Below are 16,830 nucleotides of genomic sequence, written 5' to 3'. Positions count from 1 at the left end.
AGCCGAAAAGACTTACAAATGGTCACGAAGTGCCAAAACAGCTTACTAATCCAGAAGTTTTTCTAGATCACTCGTAAGAATCATTTAAAGTTGTGCAAGTAGTTAATACAAAGGGCAACTCTTTCCTGCAATGTCTGCATCAGGAGAACACCCTATAATAGAAAGTTTCATAGCAGAATCACTAGGTATTATTAAATGAGATTGACCTAACCTGGTGATCCTGTTAAACTTTTGGAGATGTGAATGTTGTTGTGTACTTGATACACATTTTATAAAATAATATATTGGTGCCAGTGGTGGACTTAGCCAACAGTGAGCCCCTGTGCACAACTGGCTTGGGGCTTCCATGCCAAACTTACTTGGGGCCTCTTTGGTACTGACGTTAGACTGACTTTGGAACTGAATTTGAAAAAAAAGCACATTCATTTTATGTTTTGGCATGTAAATTTTGTATGGGCATACATAATCCATACCATTAGATATTTAGTAATAAGTGATTTGAACTAAGCTATTTATTCTGTAACGCCTAAAATTGTCTGAAGTTGATGCGTGCCTTTTCAAAGAATCACTTTTGTGATCATCCAATCCAATATCGGCACGTGTGACTATTATTATATAAGCCTGACCATCTATGTCACATGGCATTATGGAAATTTACTCATAAGTGAATGACTGAAGGATATAGTATATTGTGTACTCAAGCGTAAAATAACCATAATGCTTGAGACCAGTGTGTAACACTAGGAGTGTTCAGAGGCCACATGATCAGCAGAAAGGGAGGCTTTGTTATTACTATTCCTTCTGATGATTATGTAAATTGAAATTTCATGCATCTTTTAAGTTTTTCCATTTAGTTTCTGAACATAGTTACTTGTTATATATGTTTCACATATATGGGCTTTTTTATTATGCCATTGTAAAGAACAGTGGTTATATACAAGATGTAAAAGAAAAGTGCTCAGGGGCAGAACAATGTATAAAACAAAGTTTTTTTGGGGACTCTAGGCTACTTTCAATCCCAGCTAGTCAGTTACATTTTACTTTTCTCTATTTGCATGCAGGGAGAATTATATATGATAACTTTTGATTGTCTCATATGCATATAATGTATGCATTGTTTTATTCCTCTAAATAAATGCAGTGTGTGCTTTTCTTGCTGCCAGCCTTCTGATTGCTGGTATATGGCCATATAGTTATAAAAAGATGCTATAGGTCCAACAGTAATATATTTTATATACAGTGGTTGTTGTTACTTAACTTTTTAGGTGTTACATGTATTGTATGTGCTTTAGATTGGGGGCATGTGGTAATAATATGGTACAGGCTACATTGTACTGACTACTTGTTTGGTTTCATCCTACTATTGAAAAACCAATGGCCAACTAATTCTAGGCTTAGAGTTGGATAGAGGATATAATTTTATTTCAGTCTGTAACCCTGTTGGGGAGATTTACCTTTATTTTCTGTCTTTGTCACACCTGTAAATTAAATGGGGGATTTGGTTGTTAATAGAACTGGAAGAAAGAGAATGCAACCTTTCCTTACTATTTTAATTACTATTTTAAAATGTGTTTTAGTTTTCATTAGAAACACAGACTGCAACCAAAACCCAAAAGAGGCTTGAAATCTTGCCTGGTCTTCTCAAAACAAAATTTAAAACAATTTGTCTTGGATAACCTTTAGTGAATGACCTGGAACAAGTACATAGACAATGTCCTTCCTGCATATTTGTTCTAGGTCTATGACTCAGAAAGTAGTGAAAACAGAAAGTCAGAATCCGCCAAACCCCTGTAACCTCCATGACATGCGGTGCACCTTTCAGCAGAGCTGGGTGCTCAAATTTGTCAGAGGCCAGGGCTGAGGTATTTTCTTTCTTGTGGAGGTTGTTGACATATGCCTGTTATGTTAAGGAGATGAGAGGGGGGGCATGTGTTCTGTAGTCTATGGAGGGAGAACCCTGGTTTATGTCTTATATTTTCAGTGAAAAAACACACTTTCTGCTCATTACATGAAGGTAGGAGCTCTCTGGATCAGCAGATAATTTTCTCTACTTCTTGCATATAGTAATATAATATGGTGAAATACTCATGTATTGCAGAGATGTGCTATATGTTTTTTTTTTTCAGATGGCTATACTGTTCCATTTACTAATGGAAACTGGACAAATTCTGCAGCATCCAGTTACCACTTTTAAAAAAATGTCTTGTTTTCCTTAGCTGAGTTCCCTGGATGTCTGGGTTTTTTTTCTATAAAATGAAGATTTACTGTGCTGGAACCGAGGCTTGAGTAAAAGAAAAGTCAACCTAACATTTTTTATCCACAAGCCATATCTCAGTGATGTGCATTTCATGCCTTGCCAGGTCAGTGCTTTTAAGGCAGTTAGTAAGATATAAACTAGGGATAGACTGCCAGTTTACTCTAAATCTTATCACAGGAACATTTTGGATGGAGTCATAGTGCCCGGTAAGCAATCACATCAATTTTAACTTTGAACTAAAAGTTTTATATTCTTTTAGTCTTCTTTTTAAAATGCTAGTGAAGGAGAATGCCAGAGGATAAAAGTGAAGTGAGACAGGATATCAGCCTCCAAATATGGTTCTGTACTGCTTAGAATGATAGCAGGAATGCTGTATTTGCCTTAGAGCCTGATAGCTATGGTAAACTCTGCCAAATGAATGAAGTCATTTCACTTGAGCTTTTAAAGATGTTAGCGTAATAATGCTTTAATTCCCCACAACAACGCTCTCCACGGTCTGCTCCAGAGGAAGCCATATGTGAATGTTGTTGCGATATCTTCAGGTATTCAGTGACTTTCTCCTTCTGCTTTTCATTATATAAAACCGGCAGGGGAAGCAGCTTAGAAAGGTAGCTATTCTGCGTCTGCTGTCACTGGAGGCATACATTTATTAAACCTTCAGGAAAAGTTCCACCATATTGTACAAAATTAATACAATATGTACTTGCTTCATTTCGTATTAAGAAGTTTTTTTCAAAAATACGAAATGAAAAGTATGGGTATAATAACAATATTTTGTAATTTTTTTAACAGTTTGCATCAAAACTACTAATATTACAATTTTTTTAAGCACTATAGTCTTTTAGGTTAAAATATAGGTACAATATGATTTTAAGTCATATGGAAAAGATGAGGAATTCTAGTTAGGTTGAAGAGGAGGATGGGGTGGTTAAAGCACAAGTAAACCTTGACCCCCTTTTTTTCATTACAATCTATTTATAGAAGAGGAACTCAACCCAATCTTTTGCACCAAGTTTTCTGGTAAATGGAATTGTATATGCATATGGGTTTTTTAGTACAAGAAGAACAGAAGTAAGCTAAAATACATATTTTTCCTTAAACAAGAACATGTACCAATTGTATCATCTATGCACATAAGGCAATGATATATATGTAGTCTCTTCCTACAGGCCTTGACCATTGCTAATGGAAACCACTCTGTTCCAGACTGCCTGTTAAATCTAAAGCAAACTAAAGGGCATTATACAAAGCACTATTCACGGTTAAATTTGGAGAAACAAGCAATCTCCAGATACTGGTTCTGTAACTTCTTAATTGATAAATCTTAATAATGGAGTGCTAGAGATGCCCACTCTTCAATCTCCACAGTCTAACTGTCTCATTATTTTACTGATTAGTAGATTACGTTATATCAAACTCTCCCTTCTCTCCAGAGGACTGGGGAGCTTCTTAAGATAAAATGTATCTAGTATAATGTGTGTATGTTTGTAAAAGATCATGAACAATGGGATCGGTATTTTAGGACACTTGAACTAAGTGGGATTCCAGAGGAGGTCAATGCACTGTGTGTTAATACTTTAGCATAATTCAAGGTCAGTTTTATACAAAATAAATCATTCCTGTTTTCATTACACTGGGTCCTAGTTCCATATCATTCATCTCCCTAAATTGAAGCTACTGTACATGTTAGTTGTTTAAAAATTATCTTCATAGAACAAGCATTTACAAAGGACACATAAAACCATAATGATATTCCTACATTCAGAGTTCAGCAGATCACTGAATGCAGACGAGGTTGTTTAAAGATCACCTATTTATGCATTGTTATGAGCACAATTGTTTGTTGCCTAATGGGATCTGCTTACATGGTGGAGGATGATAGATAATCACCAGAAATATTATGTCAGGATAAACCATTTGTTGCATTCAAGAATCAGTGTGAAAGGTTACCTTTAGATTTTGTTAGATGCTTTTTTAATGAACAAATATCAGATTTATCAATAGTTGTTCATTTTGAGCATCATCTATCTCTCATATGGGAAGGAATGATATGCCAAACATGTGAAAAAGTAGAAGAATCTGGAGCGATGGATGTATATGAGTTCTGTACTTATCACCATTATTCTGAGAGTTGCACAGAGGAAAGCGTTCCACCCTATAACAAGCATTGGACAATACAAATGCTCCTTGCTCTGTTCATTAACAATGGGGCTAAATGGTTGTTAATAAACTCAGCTGGGAGTGTTCCCAGGGGTGACAATGTGTGAAATGTGCCAGGCACTGTACACAATGAGCAGAAGAGCCAATAATGTCAGTACTTTAGATGGTGGCATAAAAACGATGCAGAGGTAACAGGACTTCAGCAGAATTCAACACATTGCTGGACACCATGAAACAATAAATAGGTATGTGTTTTATTTTTAATGTTTTATTTTATGGGTTCTTTCAAAGAGTATGGATCCTCTTAAAACTCTTTTATACCAGAAACATCTGGTTTATATGTACATGCCTCGCATTATTAATCCATAGATTTATTTTTATATAGGCTATATTTTGTTGCATAGATTTTGTTTGGATAATTAATTTATGAGCATGTTAATTTTTCAGTCTAGCATTTGAAATATTGCAGCTGTTTGTGGGTAAATTGCCTGGCAATGTCACAAATCATTTTACATTGGCAACCTGCTCACAGCTTGTTCCTATGTCTTATTACTATCCATATAAGGGATTGTACAGTAAATATACCCCGAGGCCGGTTTTGCCATATTACAACATTATTGCTTTTTTTTTTATTGAAGTTGTTCCCACACAGTCTCAAGCACCACTTATTAAAATACCAATATATTTAGCAAGCTTTAAAAAATTACTAAAAAAGGTAAAATGTTTGTGTTTGTTATTTTGTTGATATGATGTTGCCAACATACATAAATTTATGTATGATCATTTATGTGGTGATACTTTACATAACTGGAGGTTTCAAGACAAGTTTAGTAACTTCAATGTTTTTTATTATTTTTTTTATGAGTCTCACTAACTAATATTAGTATAATAAAATGACCATACAGACTATAAAATGTTCTGTAAATTTAAGTAACGCAGGTCAAAAAGCTTTATAAAATGCAAGGTTCAGTAATCCTTTGAGACCAATATAAAATGTTTTCTTTATTGGGCTAACTACAGTGAAATCAGATTGATGTGAGTTATAGCTCTAATTTAGTATATTAGAAATAACTGGAGGTACAACACATCTAGTAGTGGTTAGCCACATTCAACTGGACTTGTTCTTCTAACAATGGTGAGGTTTCATGTATGATGCATGTTTTTAAGATTTTGGGGAAACCAAAGTGCTTGGAGAAAATACATGCAAACACAGGGAGAACTGGTGCTTAATCAACCTTTTATTGCTCCATATTCTCAAAGATTGAAATGACCTTTTTTTTTGGTTGCTATATACTTCATTGCAGTTCAGACTGTTACAAAATATTTCAAATCTATTTTTTATGTGTTTTTTTTATTCTTGATTTTTATTATCTGTTGAATAAATGTTTCTCATTTAATGGTTTCAGGGAATACGCTTTGATCCAGAAATTCCTCAGACGTTACGGCTTGAGTTTGCGAAGGCAAATACAAAGATGGCCAAGAGCAAACTTGTGGGAACCCCAAATCCCAGCACACCTCAGCTGAACAATGTACCTCAGTTTATCTCCAGGGATCAGTGTAAGTTTTATGAGCTTCTTAGCATTAAATGTATGGTTTATAAACTGAGAATTTGATGTATCAAAAGTAATGTTAGGCAGGATAATGTGTTCAGGAGAGAAATGTATTTAAAGTGAAAAGACAATGTGAAATGTCCCTCAACAGAAAGCACACATCTTGAATCTTTGTATTATTTGTAGCTTGTATGCAGTATAAACGTGGAGGACCATAACTAAACATTTCTATTTTGCCCCACAGCAACCAGTTAGATTTATTCTTCCATTTCCATTATAGGCACTGACTTGGTCAATGAGTGTATATATTGTTGACATTTTTGGATGCTAACTAGTGATGTCTCTAGATCAGTGCCTGCAGCATTAGCACTGTTCTTATTTCCATCCTAATCTCAGAGCGAGCTTGGAATTTTTTTACCCCCATTACTCAGATATCACGTAAAAACACTTATAAATTAGCCTGGAGTTCCTTTATGACAGTTTTCCTTGGAGAGTGTTAGTATTGCATTCTTGTTTATGAATAGTGAATGTATGCTTCACTAGTGTTCCCTTTATAACATGCTGACATTTTTTTACTTGTAGTAGGGTTGGATATTTTATTTGTAAACTTTACTACCTAGGGTCATGTTTCTCTTTTATCTGGCTGCCCATCAATACCCAACTTTATGCAATAACTTTACTTTGCCAGTAGTTAACTGTAGGGCAATTTGATATGGCACTGAGGCTTTTCAAACACTCTAATCATCACTGACTTGTAGCATAGAATTGTTCTTTGGCCCTGTTTTGTTGTTTTTTTTTATTTTTGGATGATTTCACTAGACTTAGGGTATTCTTTAGCATATATTTGAGGTGCCTTGATTGATTTTACATGTTTGTTGCTATTCATGGAGGGAAGTGGGTGATATTCACCTTTGCTCATTATATAGCTTAAATTAAAACTGAATTTAAATCTGTGAATATTTCACCTTCCCCGGTCCCTCCTTTACCTCCTCCATCAACAGCTAATTACATAAACTTTTTTTTCCTATATAGTTTATTCTTGCTAGCTGCAATGTGGGCAGATCAAGGCAAAAGGGATGGGCCCTGCAGGATGCTAAACATCTTATTCCAACAAACATCACAGCACCCTGCCTCATTATTCCTTTCAAGGGCTCTAAACCCTGACGCAAGCAGTGGGCTGGCTCATGACAGAAGTTAAACAAATATCACAATGCCCTGATGGGGAACTTTTTAGTCAGGTAAAGAGAATGTTCTGAGGTAGGCTTCAAATTCATGCAGACCACCCTAGGTAATGCCACATGTGATGCTGAGTCCAATATTTGAAAGGGTCAGGCTTAGGACAGTTTGGCTGGCTAGGAAGTGATTGTTGATATTGAATATGTTGTCCATTAGCCAGGAAATAAAGGTGGACTCAAACTAACTTCTGTTTCTCATACACACTGTTGTAAGCTGCCTATGTGCTGTGAATTTATAGTAAGCATTTACAGTACAGGAGAAGAACCTGTATAACTGTCAAAGACTGAAGGTAAGGCTTGAGTTCAGCTTTAACCTATATATACCACTGGTCAACAAATATTTTCTTGCCAAATGTCAATATATTCTGTATTCAGTATATTTACAGAACTAATCACAAAGAAGTCATTGAAAAACTCTGTATGATTCTCTTTTATGTTGATGATCAGGACAATCACATTGAAGACTCCAGCAGTATTCTGCCATCGTGTGTCTATCCCATCTGCCCTGATACCTTTCTTCCATCACCTTTATATCTTGATGGAACTTCTCCCCTTGTTCCTCACTGAAATCGCCAAGATTTTCTGGAAATGTTTGCAAATGGCTTTGGAGATAGTGTACCTTTATGCTCAATGTAGCAAATTATTAGTTTAAGAAGTTTAAGTTTTGTACCAGTTCTTCATAATTTTGTGCTTCATGGTTACCCAAGACGTTCTTGACAACCATGACATAGCTGTGCCAGGCAGAAGCTTCAGTATCAGTCATGTAACTTGTGAAATTTGAATCATTTATCAGTTTCTGAATCTGGGGTCCATCAAAGATTCCTGCTTTTAATTTTTCAGTACTCAATCCAGGGAAGAATCTACAAATGTATTTGAAACAATCACCGTCCTTGTTCAGAATTCTAACAAATTGCTTCATTAATCCCATGATGTTCGCTGCACCTTTTTTCATGTTTTCCTGTGGAGGCCATGTCACTTTTTACCAGTGATCCTGCTTTGCTGTACTATCCCACAAGCCGATGAAACATGGGTACTTTGTGTATCCACTTGCTGTCCAAGTGGGAAGTTCACCATGGTTTTAAATCAACACATATGGACCATTGGTGTTCATCATAGCAAAGCTTTTGTAAGACCATTTTGATATTTTCATAATCTTCTTTAAATTTTGTTGAGTGACCAATTGGAATTGATGCAAAGCAGTTGCCATTATGCAGTAAAACAGGTTTCAAACTTCGAGTGGAACTGTCTATGAAAAGCTGCCAGTCTTTTGCTCGGTATTCTGGTACTCCCATATAGGCTAGTAGTCCAGGGATGTTACAACAGTACACTAGGGCCCTGATTTATCAAAGTCCTCCAAGGCTGGAGAGAATACACTTTCATCAGTGAAGCTGGGTGATCCAGCAAACCTGGGATGGATCTGGTCCAGGATTGAAAACATTTGCCAACAAACAGCTAATGACTTTTAGGAAATCTATTCCAGGTTTGCTGGATTACTCAGCTTTACTGATGAAAGTGTATTCTATTCAGCCTTGGAGAACTTTAGTAAATCAGGGTCAAAGTCTCCATCTTCACTGAAATATGGTATAAGTGTCACCTCTCTTGTCCTATAAACCATTATTTTACCTTCCAATCTCAGACAGATCTTTTCTTTTAGATTGGATGCTTAACCTCCCTAGAGGTAACCCTGAGTGTGACTCGGGGTAGAAAAAAGTTGCTAAAAGAGGTAATCCCGAGTCACACTCGGGGTATGTAAACCCATGGGAAGGTAATAGTAAATAGAGCCTTACCTGATCTGCCAGTGTACCGTTTCTTCTTCCTGCTTCTGCATCCGTTGAGTCACTGGGGAGTTCCCCGTGACGTCGGTGCGTTTGTACATTGCCAGTGGGAAATTCAAAATCCATTTGTATTGCATTCAATACAAAACAACTGTATTGAATGCAATACATTGGATTTTTATGTGTAAAAGCAGTACATTGTTTCAAGAACATTTCTTTTACAGTATATATAATAGTATGAGTATAATGTGTATTTTTTTTTAATTAAAAAAAAAAATGTTTTTTTTAAATATATAGTATATATATATTCAATTTATTGTTTTTACATGATTTTGTGTTTCAGACTTTATTTTACTCATACTATTATATTATACTGTAAAATAAATTTTCATGAAAAACAATGTACCGCTTTTAGACATATAAAACCAGAAAGAAATGAACTGCTAGGGAGGTTAAAGTTCAGATGCTTGTTTTGACAGACGTAGGTCACATAATAAATGATTGAGCTCTTCTTGGGAGAACTGGTTTGATGAAACACTTCATATTCACTTCTACTGCTAACTCCTGGATTACACTCCAAACCCTGTATATCCTCCATGTCGGATACAGAAATATCAGGGAATGTACTGAACACTGGTATGGGAAAATCAGCCCCATGCGGCACAGGTCGTCTTGCTGATTCCAAATCAGGGTATGATTGAAACCTTTTACATTCACAGCACAAAAATAACAATCATTATGATGATTTTTGGGATCTCGCTATACCATAGGTACACCTAATTTCAAACTTTTCAGTTTTCAATTTTTCCACTGACGTAGACACTCTACACAAATTTGCATACCATATAGGGAGCCCAATATTTATCTTGGTCCCCCAGTTTAAAACCAAAATATGCAAGATATGCTTGTTTCACAGATTCTGTAATGTTTCTTCTCTGTTTTTGCTGAGAATATTCACCACAAATGTAGCAAAATACATTAGGGTTATTTAAACAACTTCTTCTTGATGAACTCATATTTCTGTAAAATAAAAGAAAATGTATAAATAAAAAGAAGGCAAATGAAAGTTTCATGAAATCAATGCTATTTAATATATAAAATGCAAAACCTTTAAATAAAGAATGATAATATTATGCTGTGTTAACATTGGTTGTTGGTAAAAACTAGAGCCAATTCAATGAAACTGATGTCATTTCTGGATTCAGCAGACCTGAAATATACTAAATATATTGAAAAATCCTTGGCAATTGAGAAATGTTTTTTTTTTGTTGGGCTGTGTAATATATACTGTACAAGGTATGCATTAAAATCTGTTTTGTGATGCAGTATTTAAACCATAAAGTGTGTATATGTCTGTTGTATATACATACAAATCCTAGAGAATGTAAATTAATTTGCCATGCTGTGCTGTACAGCATGCATTTTGGTTAATATCTAAAGGTGTCCCTGATTGTTCTTGCCTTGAATTTGCATGTGAGATTACTTGGATGACCTAACTGTTTCTACTGTGGGTTTTGAGGATGAGTTAATCCACAGTGGCTGCAACTTACTGCTTGTTAAGAAAATTTACTTTTTTGAATATCTTAAGCCTGATCACAAGTTCTATTTAGAGTAGAACCATGTATTTGCAAGAATCTGGTGATACGTTATAGATCATGATACAATTAAATATATTGTGATACTGCTTATAAGGCTTAGAAATACCATTATAGTATGAAGAATCATGGAGTGATCCAGCCTGCTTCCTTCCCTGTGGGTCTGCGCCATTTTTCATATCCAGATTGTGGCCAGATTTGCAACACTATTGCTTGAAAACAATGGACGTCCACATCCTTATAGTGTCACCATTGCATGTTGCTGTTAAAAATATCAAGCTGTTAGGCACCTGGCAAGCCTATAATCACTTAACTTAACATTTCGATACTTAAAGAACCAATACAGAATTGCTAAGCATAATGCCGCGATAGTCAAATACTTTAATATCGTCTTACACTCCTACCTTAAGTTCTTAGATAGTTAAGATTTAAACAAAGACGTAAGACAATGAAGAGAGCAACACCAGACAATCAGCCTTACATTGTCAACCCAGTCAACAGATTCAATCCCTTTGAAAAGGTAGCTGCTTCATTCTAAGCTACTTTATAACATAAGCTGTTGTTCAGACCATCTTTATAAAATCTTTAGGCAGAGGAGGAGCATCAAATGCTTACAGGCAATTTTCCTTGCAGAACAGATTTTAGGCTTAGATTTATGTCCTAACACACACAACCCTAATAGTTTCCAGCTTCTTCTCTTCATGTGTTAAGGCAAAAACTGTATGGGGACGTAAAACAAAACCTATTTTGCAGCTTATCAACTGTTCATAAATGTCATAACATATCGGTCAAAAATCCAGCTAAAGCAATCCTTTATATGTTTAGCCAATGCAAAATTTATGGTATGCCTATGAAAAGAACTTTGTTTAAAATGACTGTAAAATGAAATTTAAAATCATACTTCCTTCTGTCCATTGGGGAACACATGAAGTCCTTTCATTCAGGTCACACTGCTGGATGATTGAACACTGGCTACGTTTTGGCTAGTATCCTGGAAGAATAGATGGCTTTCATCAGCTTTGCTATCATAGGGGAACGTGGGTGATCCAGCAAAATATATATTGAATCTGTTCCAGGATTGACATTTGCCAAATAATAGCAAATTATTTTTAAGAAATCCATTTTAGGTTTGCAGGATTACCAGGGTTCTCCCATGATAGCCTATCTTCGCCAGTCTTGGAGAGCTTTAATACATCAGGCCCATTGTCCTATAAATTTGATAGAAAGCATGGGAGGGGAGCTTGGGAAATGGGCAATGAGAGAGGACTGGGGGTGAAGAAGAAGGTCAGGAGATGATGGCAAGAGCTATAGTGTCATCCATATAATGTTTTACCCATATAATGGCCATGTTAGCTTTTATAAATGCATGCTAACACAGGCAATATTGCAGACAGATTGCAAATAAATCACTAAAAACTATTGATAAAAATACCTATAATAGATAAATATTTTAGAAAACAAATTTTTGTACCATATATATCAACAGCAAATGATTAACATTTATATTCTAGATGCAAAACTTGATAAAAGTAACAGAAAGGATCTCCAGCAAACATTTTTTTTCCAAACTAAAGTCTTAGCGTTTATTTATAAAGCATTCTCTGGTGGAGAATCCTCCTAATCCTATCCTGAAAAGTTCTTTATTAGCTATGGTGTTTTTTGGTCTGTGTCTTTTCTTCTGAAAATCCAACACACACTGATAGACTGTTTTATTTCCATAATTGTTTTTAATGTATTTTTGTAGGGTCTGTAGATACCAGTCATCTATTCATACGGAGCTCAATTTCAATGGCTACCTTTAAAGCATAGGTAAATACTTATCTGTTGGCTGAACTGGGTGAGCCTGCAGTATGTCTTTTTATCCTGGCCAACTATGTTATTATATATGAAGTTATGTAAATGATAAATGAGTGGATAAATAATTATTGTATAAGCTCTCCTGACAATGAAGAAGGTGTGCTAAAGTTTTTTGTTTTAATATTTTTAGGAAGCACCAAGTTTTAGTTAACTATGGCCCCAGATATGGCTTTCATATTGATTTATATGTCATATATGAAAGGTTGTGCAGCAAAAAAGTAGGTTTGTAAACTCAGTAAAGGTTTTCAAGCCACAGATTGTGAAGCCCTAAATTTTAATTCTATCCATGAAGGTTAACTATAAAATATTGTTCCTTTCTTTTATTGAAAAATTGCCTTCTTAAGAAACTACTGTTCCAATTTTTCTTCATATTTGTATGACAAAGAAAATCCAGTGAAGATTGATTCCAACAATTTAGAGATTGTGGTCTGCTTTCTACTGCCTTTGAGCTCCAAGCTTTGAAAGCTAATAATATATCATCATAATTTTTAGGCAAAATAGGAAAGAATTATTTTACCAACATTCAAACTTTGTGCTAAAACATAGAATGCCGGGTATACAGGAACAATAAACACGTTAGGCCCAGTGGTTGGTGTTTTTCATGTATGTAGTCCTATATTTAGGCAGTGAATGATAGCTGACTCCCTCCTTATAGCATCTGCATTTGCCGTCTCTTGTAATATTGATGATGTGTTGAAGCAAAGAAACAGGTGGTTTAAATTTCACACAATTTCGTTAGGATTGCAAGACATTTGTTATCTGCTTTTTGGGAGGTATAAAAATGCTTTGTTTGTTCTATACATGATGAGCATGGAAATGATGACATAAAAATATGAATCTTTTTCATTTGTTTTTCTATGATTTCTGTTATTATGATAAATTGTGAAGCGTCAAAGTCATAACAGCTGGCAATGACCCCATTTCCCATGCTACTTTGCAATAATTAGGAAATATGATCCCGCATTGTAATCTTGTGAACTCAGCAGGCATGTGCAAATGAGCCAGTTAGGAGTTACAAGTTCAGAGTTGAAGGATTTCAGTGAATGTCCTTGCAGCAGAGAGGATATTAAAAACAAAGTAAAGCTCAGGATTGTGAGCAGAACTTCTACATTTTACAGTGTAACTAAGGAAGTTTTGTTTTAAGCCATGTAAATAAAAGATAACCTTATTAAAAATATATGTTTATTGTGCCATTCCTTAGATGTAGTGGCTTCATTCATTTTCATTATTAAGGACAAAGCAGGGCTAAACTCACCTCTTCCAACTCCTTTGATGGTCAACATCTTAAACTGGTCCTTTTCTGGGTTTTGGACCTTTGAGTTTACTCATTCTCAGCACCCAGGCATGCCAAGATTGCATACTGCACATGCAACTGTGGAAAGTACTGCAGACAGACAATCAAAAGACTAGTAACACCAAGACATAACAAAGCAAAACATATTCACAAGGAGTATCATGATAACATAAATAGCAATAATACTGGTCTTTTCCATATTGCAGTCACCCCTAAGGGTAGGCTCGAACCTGCCTCTGAATCACATGATCCCATGCAGCAACCTTCCAGCTGCTCCAACACTTAAAGAACAATCGTCTGCACATCTGACAGCTGGTGGCAGTGAGCGGTACTCGTATGGTTCAATGCTGGCCCCATTCGGTCCTTTCGGGGCTGCCGCAGCATCAGGGGTGTCTGCGGAATATTCAAACTGAGAAAAAAAACTCTGTTAGGAAGTATTTATGGAAATTTGCAGCAGATAATTCACCCTTCATTAAAGGAAGTTGCAAAAAGGTGTGTTCTAGGGGCAGGGTCATTCCACAAAAAATAGCTGTTCTAAAAGAGCAGTAAAAACCCTGTTAGATATTTAAAATAAGTGAGCTTCTAAGATGGGGGATAAAGTCATTATGTCCAGAAAGATGTTTAGCTGACTAGAGAAGAATTTAGGCAGCTGACACAGGAAGTCTATATTAAAGACATCCTCGGTCCGCTATTGAAAAGGTTTTTCTTATTTACTTATTATTTAGCTTATTTTTCTCAAAAAAAAGATCCCATCCCTAAAATACCTAAAAGAGTTTTCAATTTATGGAAAATTTGTACTGCTTCCTCTTGTTTTATTCTTTCATTGTATTTTTTTTCATTTTTGCTTACAGATAACAGTGAGATTGTCTTGCTTTTGCTGCCCTTACAAATTTAACTAATGACTCAGCTCAAAAGCATCTGTTTAAACTAAACTGCAAATGAACCTTAAATACACTTTGGTATGTGTAATGCTTTTAAAAGCCATGAGAGTCATAAATTGTCAAGTTATGGCAGAAGATGACGGTTGACTTTGATATCATTCATCCTGTTTTCCCGTGCATAATTGGAACAAGACATGTGCAACACTGTCCAGTATGGATTTCCATTCAGTTTTCTAATTGTGTGGAACTTCTGCAGGTCTGTCTTAACAATATTACATTTATTGGAGCAAAACAGAGATTGTAGACTTGTTTTAAGCAAAACATATTCACCAGGGACAAGTTCTTACAAATATAAAGAGCCTTGGCCCAAACGAACAGTCTATTTTAGGAGCCTATTTTATTTGGAAATTTTAAAATTAGATTGAGTTTGACATTTTTGGATGAGATTGTTGTCAGTAATGTTTCTCAAAGCACATTATGTTTACACTGCTTGTTCTGTTGACCAAGATCATGTTTTTTGCACCTGAGGGTTTACAGAGTTTGCAAGCTGACTAACAGACATAGCTCTTTGTTTACGTGTGAAGGTGGCCATCTTGATGGGGTAGGGTTTTCTATTCCTCTAAGTCAGAACTGTCCCCCATCACTGGCAGTCTGGAAAATCAGATGAGAATTTTCAACGAGCTGCAAAAGAAGTCCAGAAAACACAGATTGAAAAAGTCAAATCAGGGAGGTCAGTACAGTGCAGCTTACTCTCCAGCAAGGAAAACAGGAAACAGCACAATAGCAACATCACCAAACCTCACTACAAATCTTGTAAGACTAGAATATGGAGCCATTAGTGCCTTTTCACATGGCATATATATAGCCAGAAAGTTGTAGACATACGACTGGTTAGACACTCTCATACGTTCAGTAAGTGACTGTAGTGTTTAAGAACAAAACAATTCAAGTTGGAGTGGTACGGGACAATTAACATGTTTTGGGGGCATATCTACTTCCCCTTTGTTGGGTCTTCTAAATATTGTGATTGAGCTCAAAAAGGTGCTTCTACACATATGCACTTAGTAAAGAGTAATAATGGCAGTATTAATAGACTTTACCATGACTCCGTGGGCCTGATTTATTAAAGTTTTCCAAGCCTGGAAAGGATACACTTTCATCAGTGAAGCTGGGTGATCCAGCAAACCTGGAATGAATTTTTTTCAAAGTCATTTGCTAGCAAATGTTTTGAATCCTGGATCCATTCTAGGTTTGCTGGATCACCCATCTTCACTGATGACAGTGTATCCTCTCCAGGTTGTGAGAGCTTCAATAAATCAGGCCCCATGTGTCAATTCACTATATGGTCTACCAAAACTAAATTGCTTATGCAGGTTTTTATTTGTTTTGCAGTATACCAAAGACAATCACAGTTTTTGTAGAATAGCTTGATAGATAGGGTGTACATGTCCTAAACATTTTCTCTATGTGATTTGCCTAAATCCTGATGTATTTTTTTATAGATAATAAATGACTTTTATGTGAATCATTGTACAGTGATGTGAACAGCTTGGCAAATCCCTTCTGTTAGGCTTTCAGCTGTGGTTTTGTCTTAAGGCCCAGCCAATGGTCTGACGTAAACATTTTACATCATGTACCCTTTCAGCTTAACACTTTTCTTAGCAGGCATCATATGTACAAGCAGTTTTGCACTTGTGGATAAATGGGTTTATTCTTGTATTTTAAATGGTATACATAAAGTTTTACCTTAGCTCCTTATTTATTTTATTCTATGGCTTTTTCTGTGTTTGTCATATTCATAAAATTCAAGTTTAATAGTTTCATTCACCCAGTGGATTTGCCTGTTCTCTTATATTTCTAGTTCATCATTTTTTATTTGCCACAATATATAAAAGAGAAAAGAAAAGGGTAGAATAGTTTGGCAGGTTTTTATCCTATTCAGAATATGTTCATTATTCTTAAGCTCCATTTTCATGAGATGCCTCTTATAAATGGGCTACATGTAGTGTTATGTTTTAGTAAACAGCAGGAAGCCAACATACTCTTTTTCTATCGAGTTTTCAGCATGTTCACTTGTATTGCAAAACTTTAGGACCTTCATTATAGGGATGACAACAGTGTCTATGACCAGCACAAAGGGCTTTACAATAGAGGATGCAGGGGACTATTTGCACAGAAGAGAAACCTGTGAGAGCAATGGAGTAATGTAAGTAAAAGTGCTATTTA

General features: G+C 35.7%; 1 protein-coding gene across 4 annotated transcripts in view; it reads left to right on the top strand.

Moving 5' to 3' along the window:
• RBPMS (RNA binding protein, mRNA processing factor) overlaps positions 1–16,830 on the top strand; it is a 98,522-nt gene that overhangs the window by 54,391 nt on the left and 27,301 nt on the right. For all 4 annotated transcript variants that reach the window (XR_011919911.1, XR_011919910.1, XM_072405423.1 and 1 more), the window contains exon 5: positions 5,824–5,974. Coding sequence is in view for 2 of the 4 variants with exons in the window: in XM_072405423.1 (XP_072261524.1) it covers positions 5,824–5,974 (151 nt within the window). In the remaining 2 variants the exon portion in view is untranslated. The remainder of the gene's footprint in view (positions 1–5,823; positions 5,975–16,830) is intronic.

The sequence above is a fragment of the Pyxicephalus adspersus genome, chromosome 3, assembly GCF_032062135.1.
Source record: "Pyxicephalus adspersus chromosome 3, UCB_Pads_2.0, whole genome shotgun sequence".
Taxonomy (NCBI): Eukaryota; Metazoa; Chordata; class Amphibia; order Anura; family Pyxicephalidae; genus Pyxicephalus; species Pyxicephalus adspersus.
Note: the sequence above shows the minus strand (reverse complement) of the source record. Positions and strands in the feature narration are given on the sequence as shown.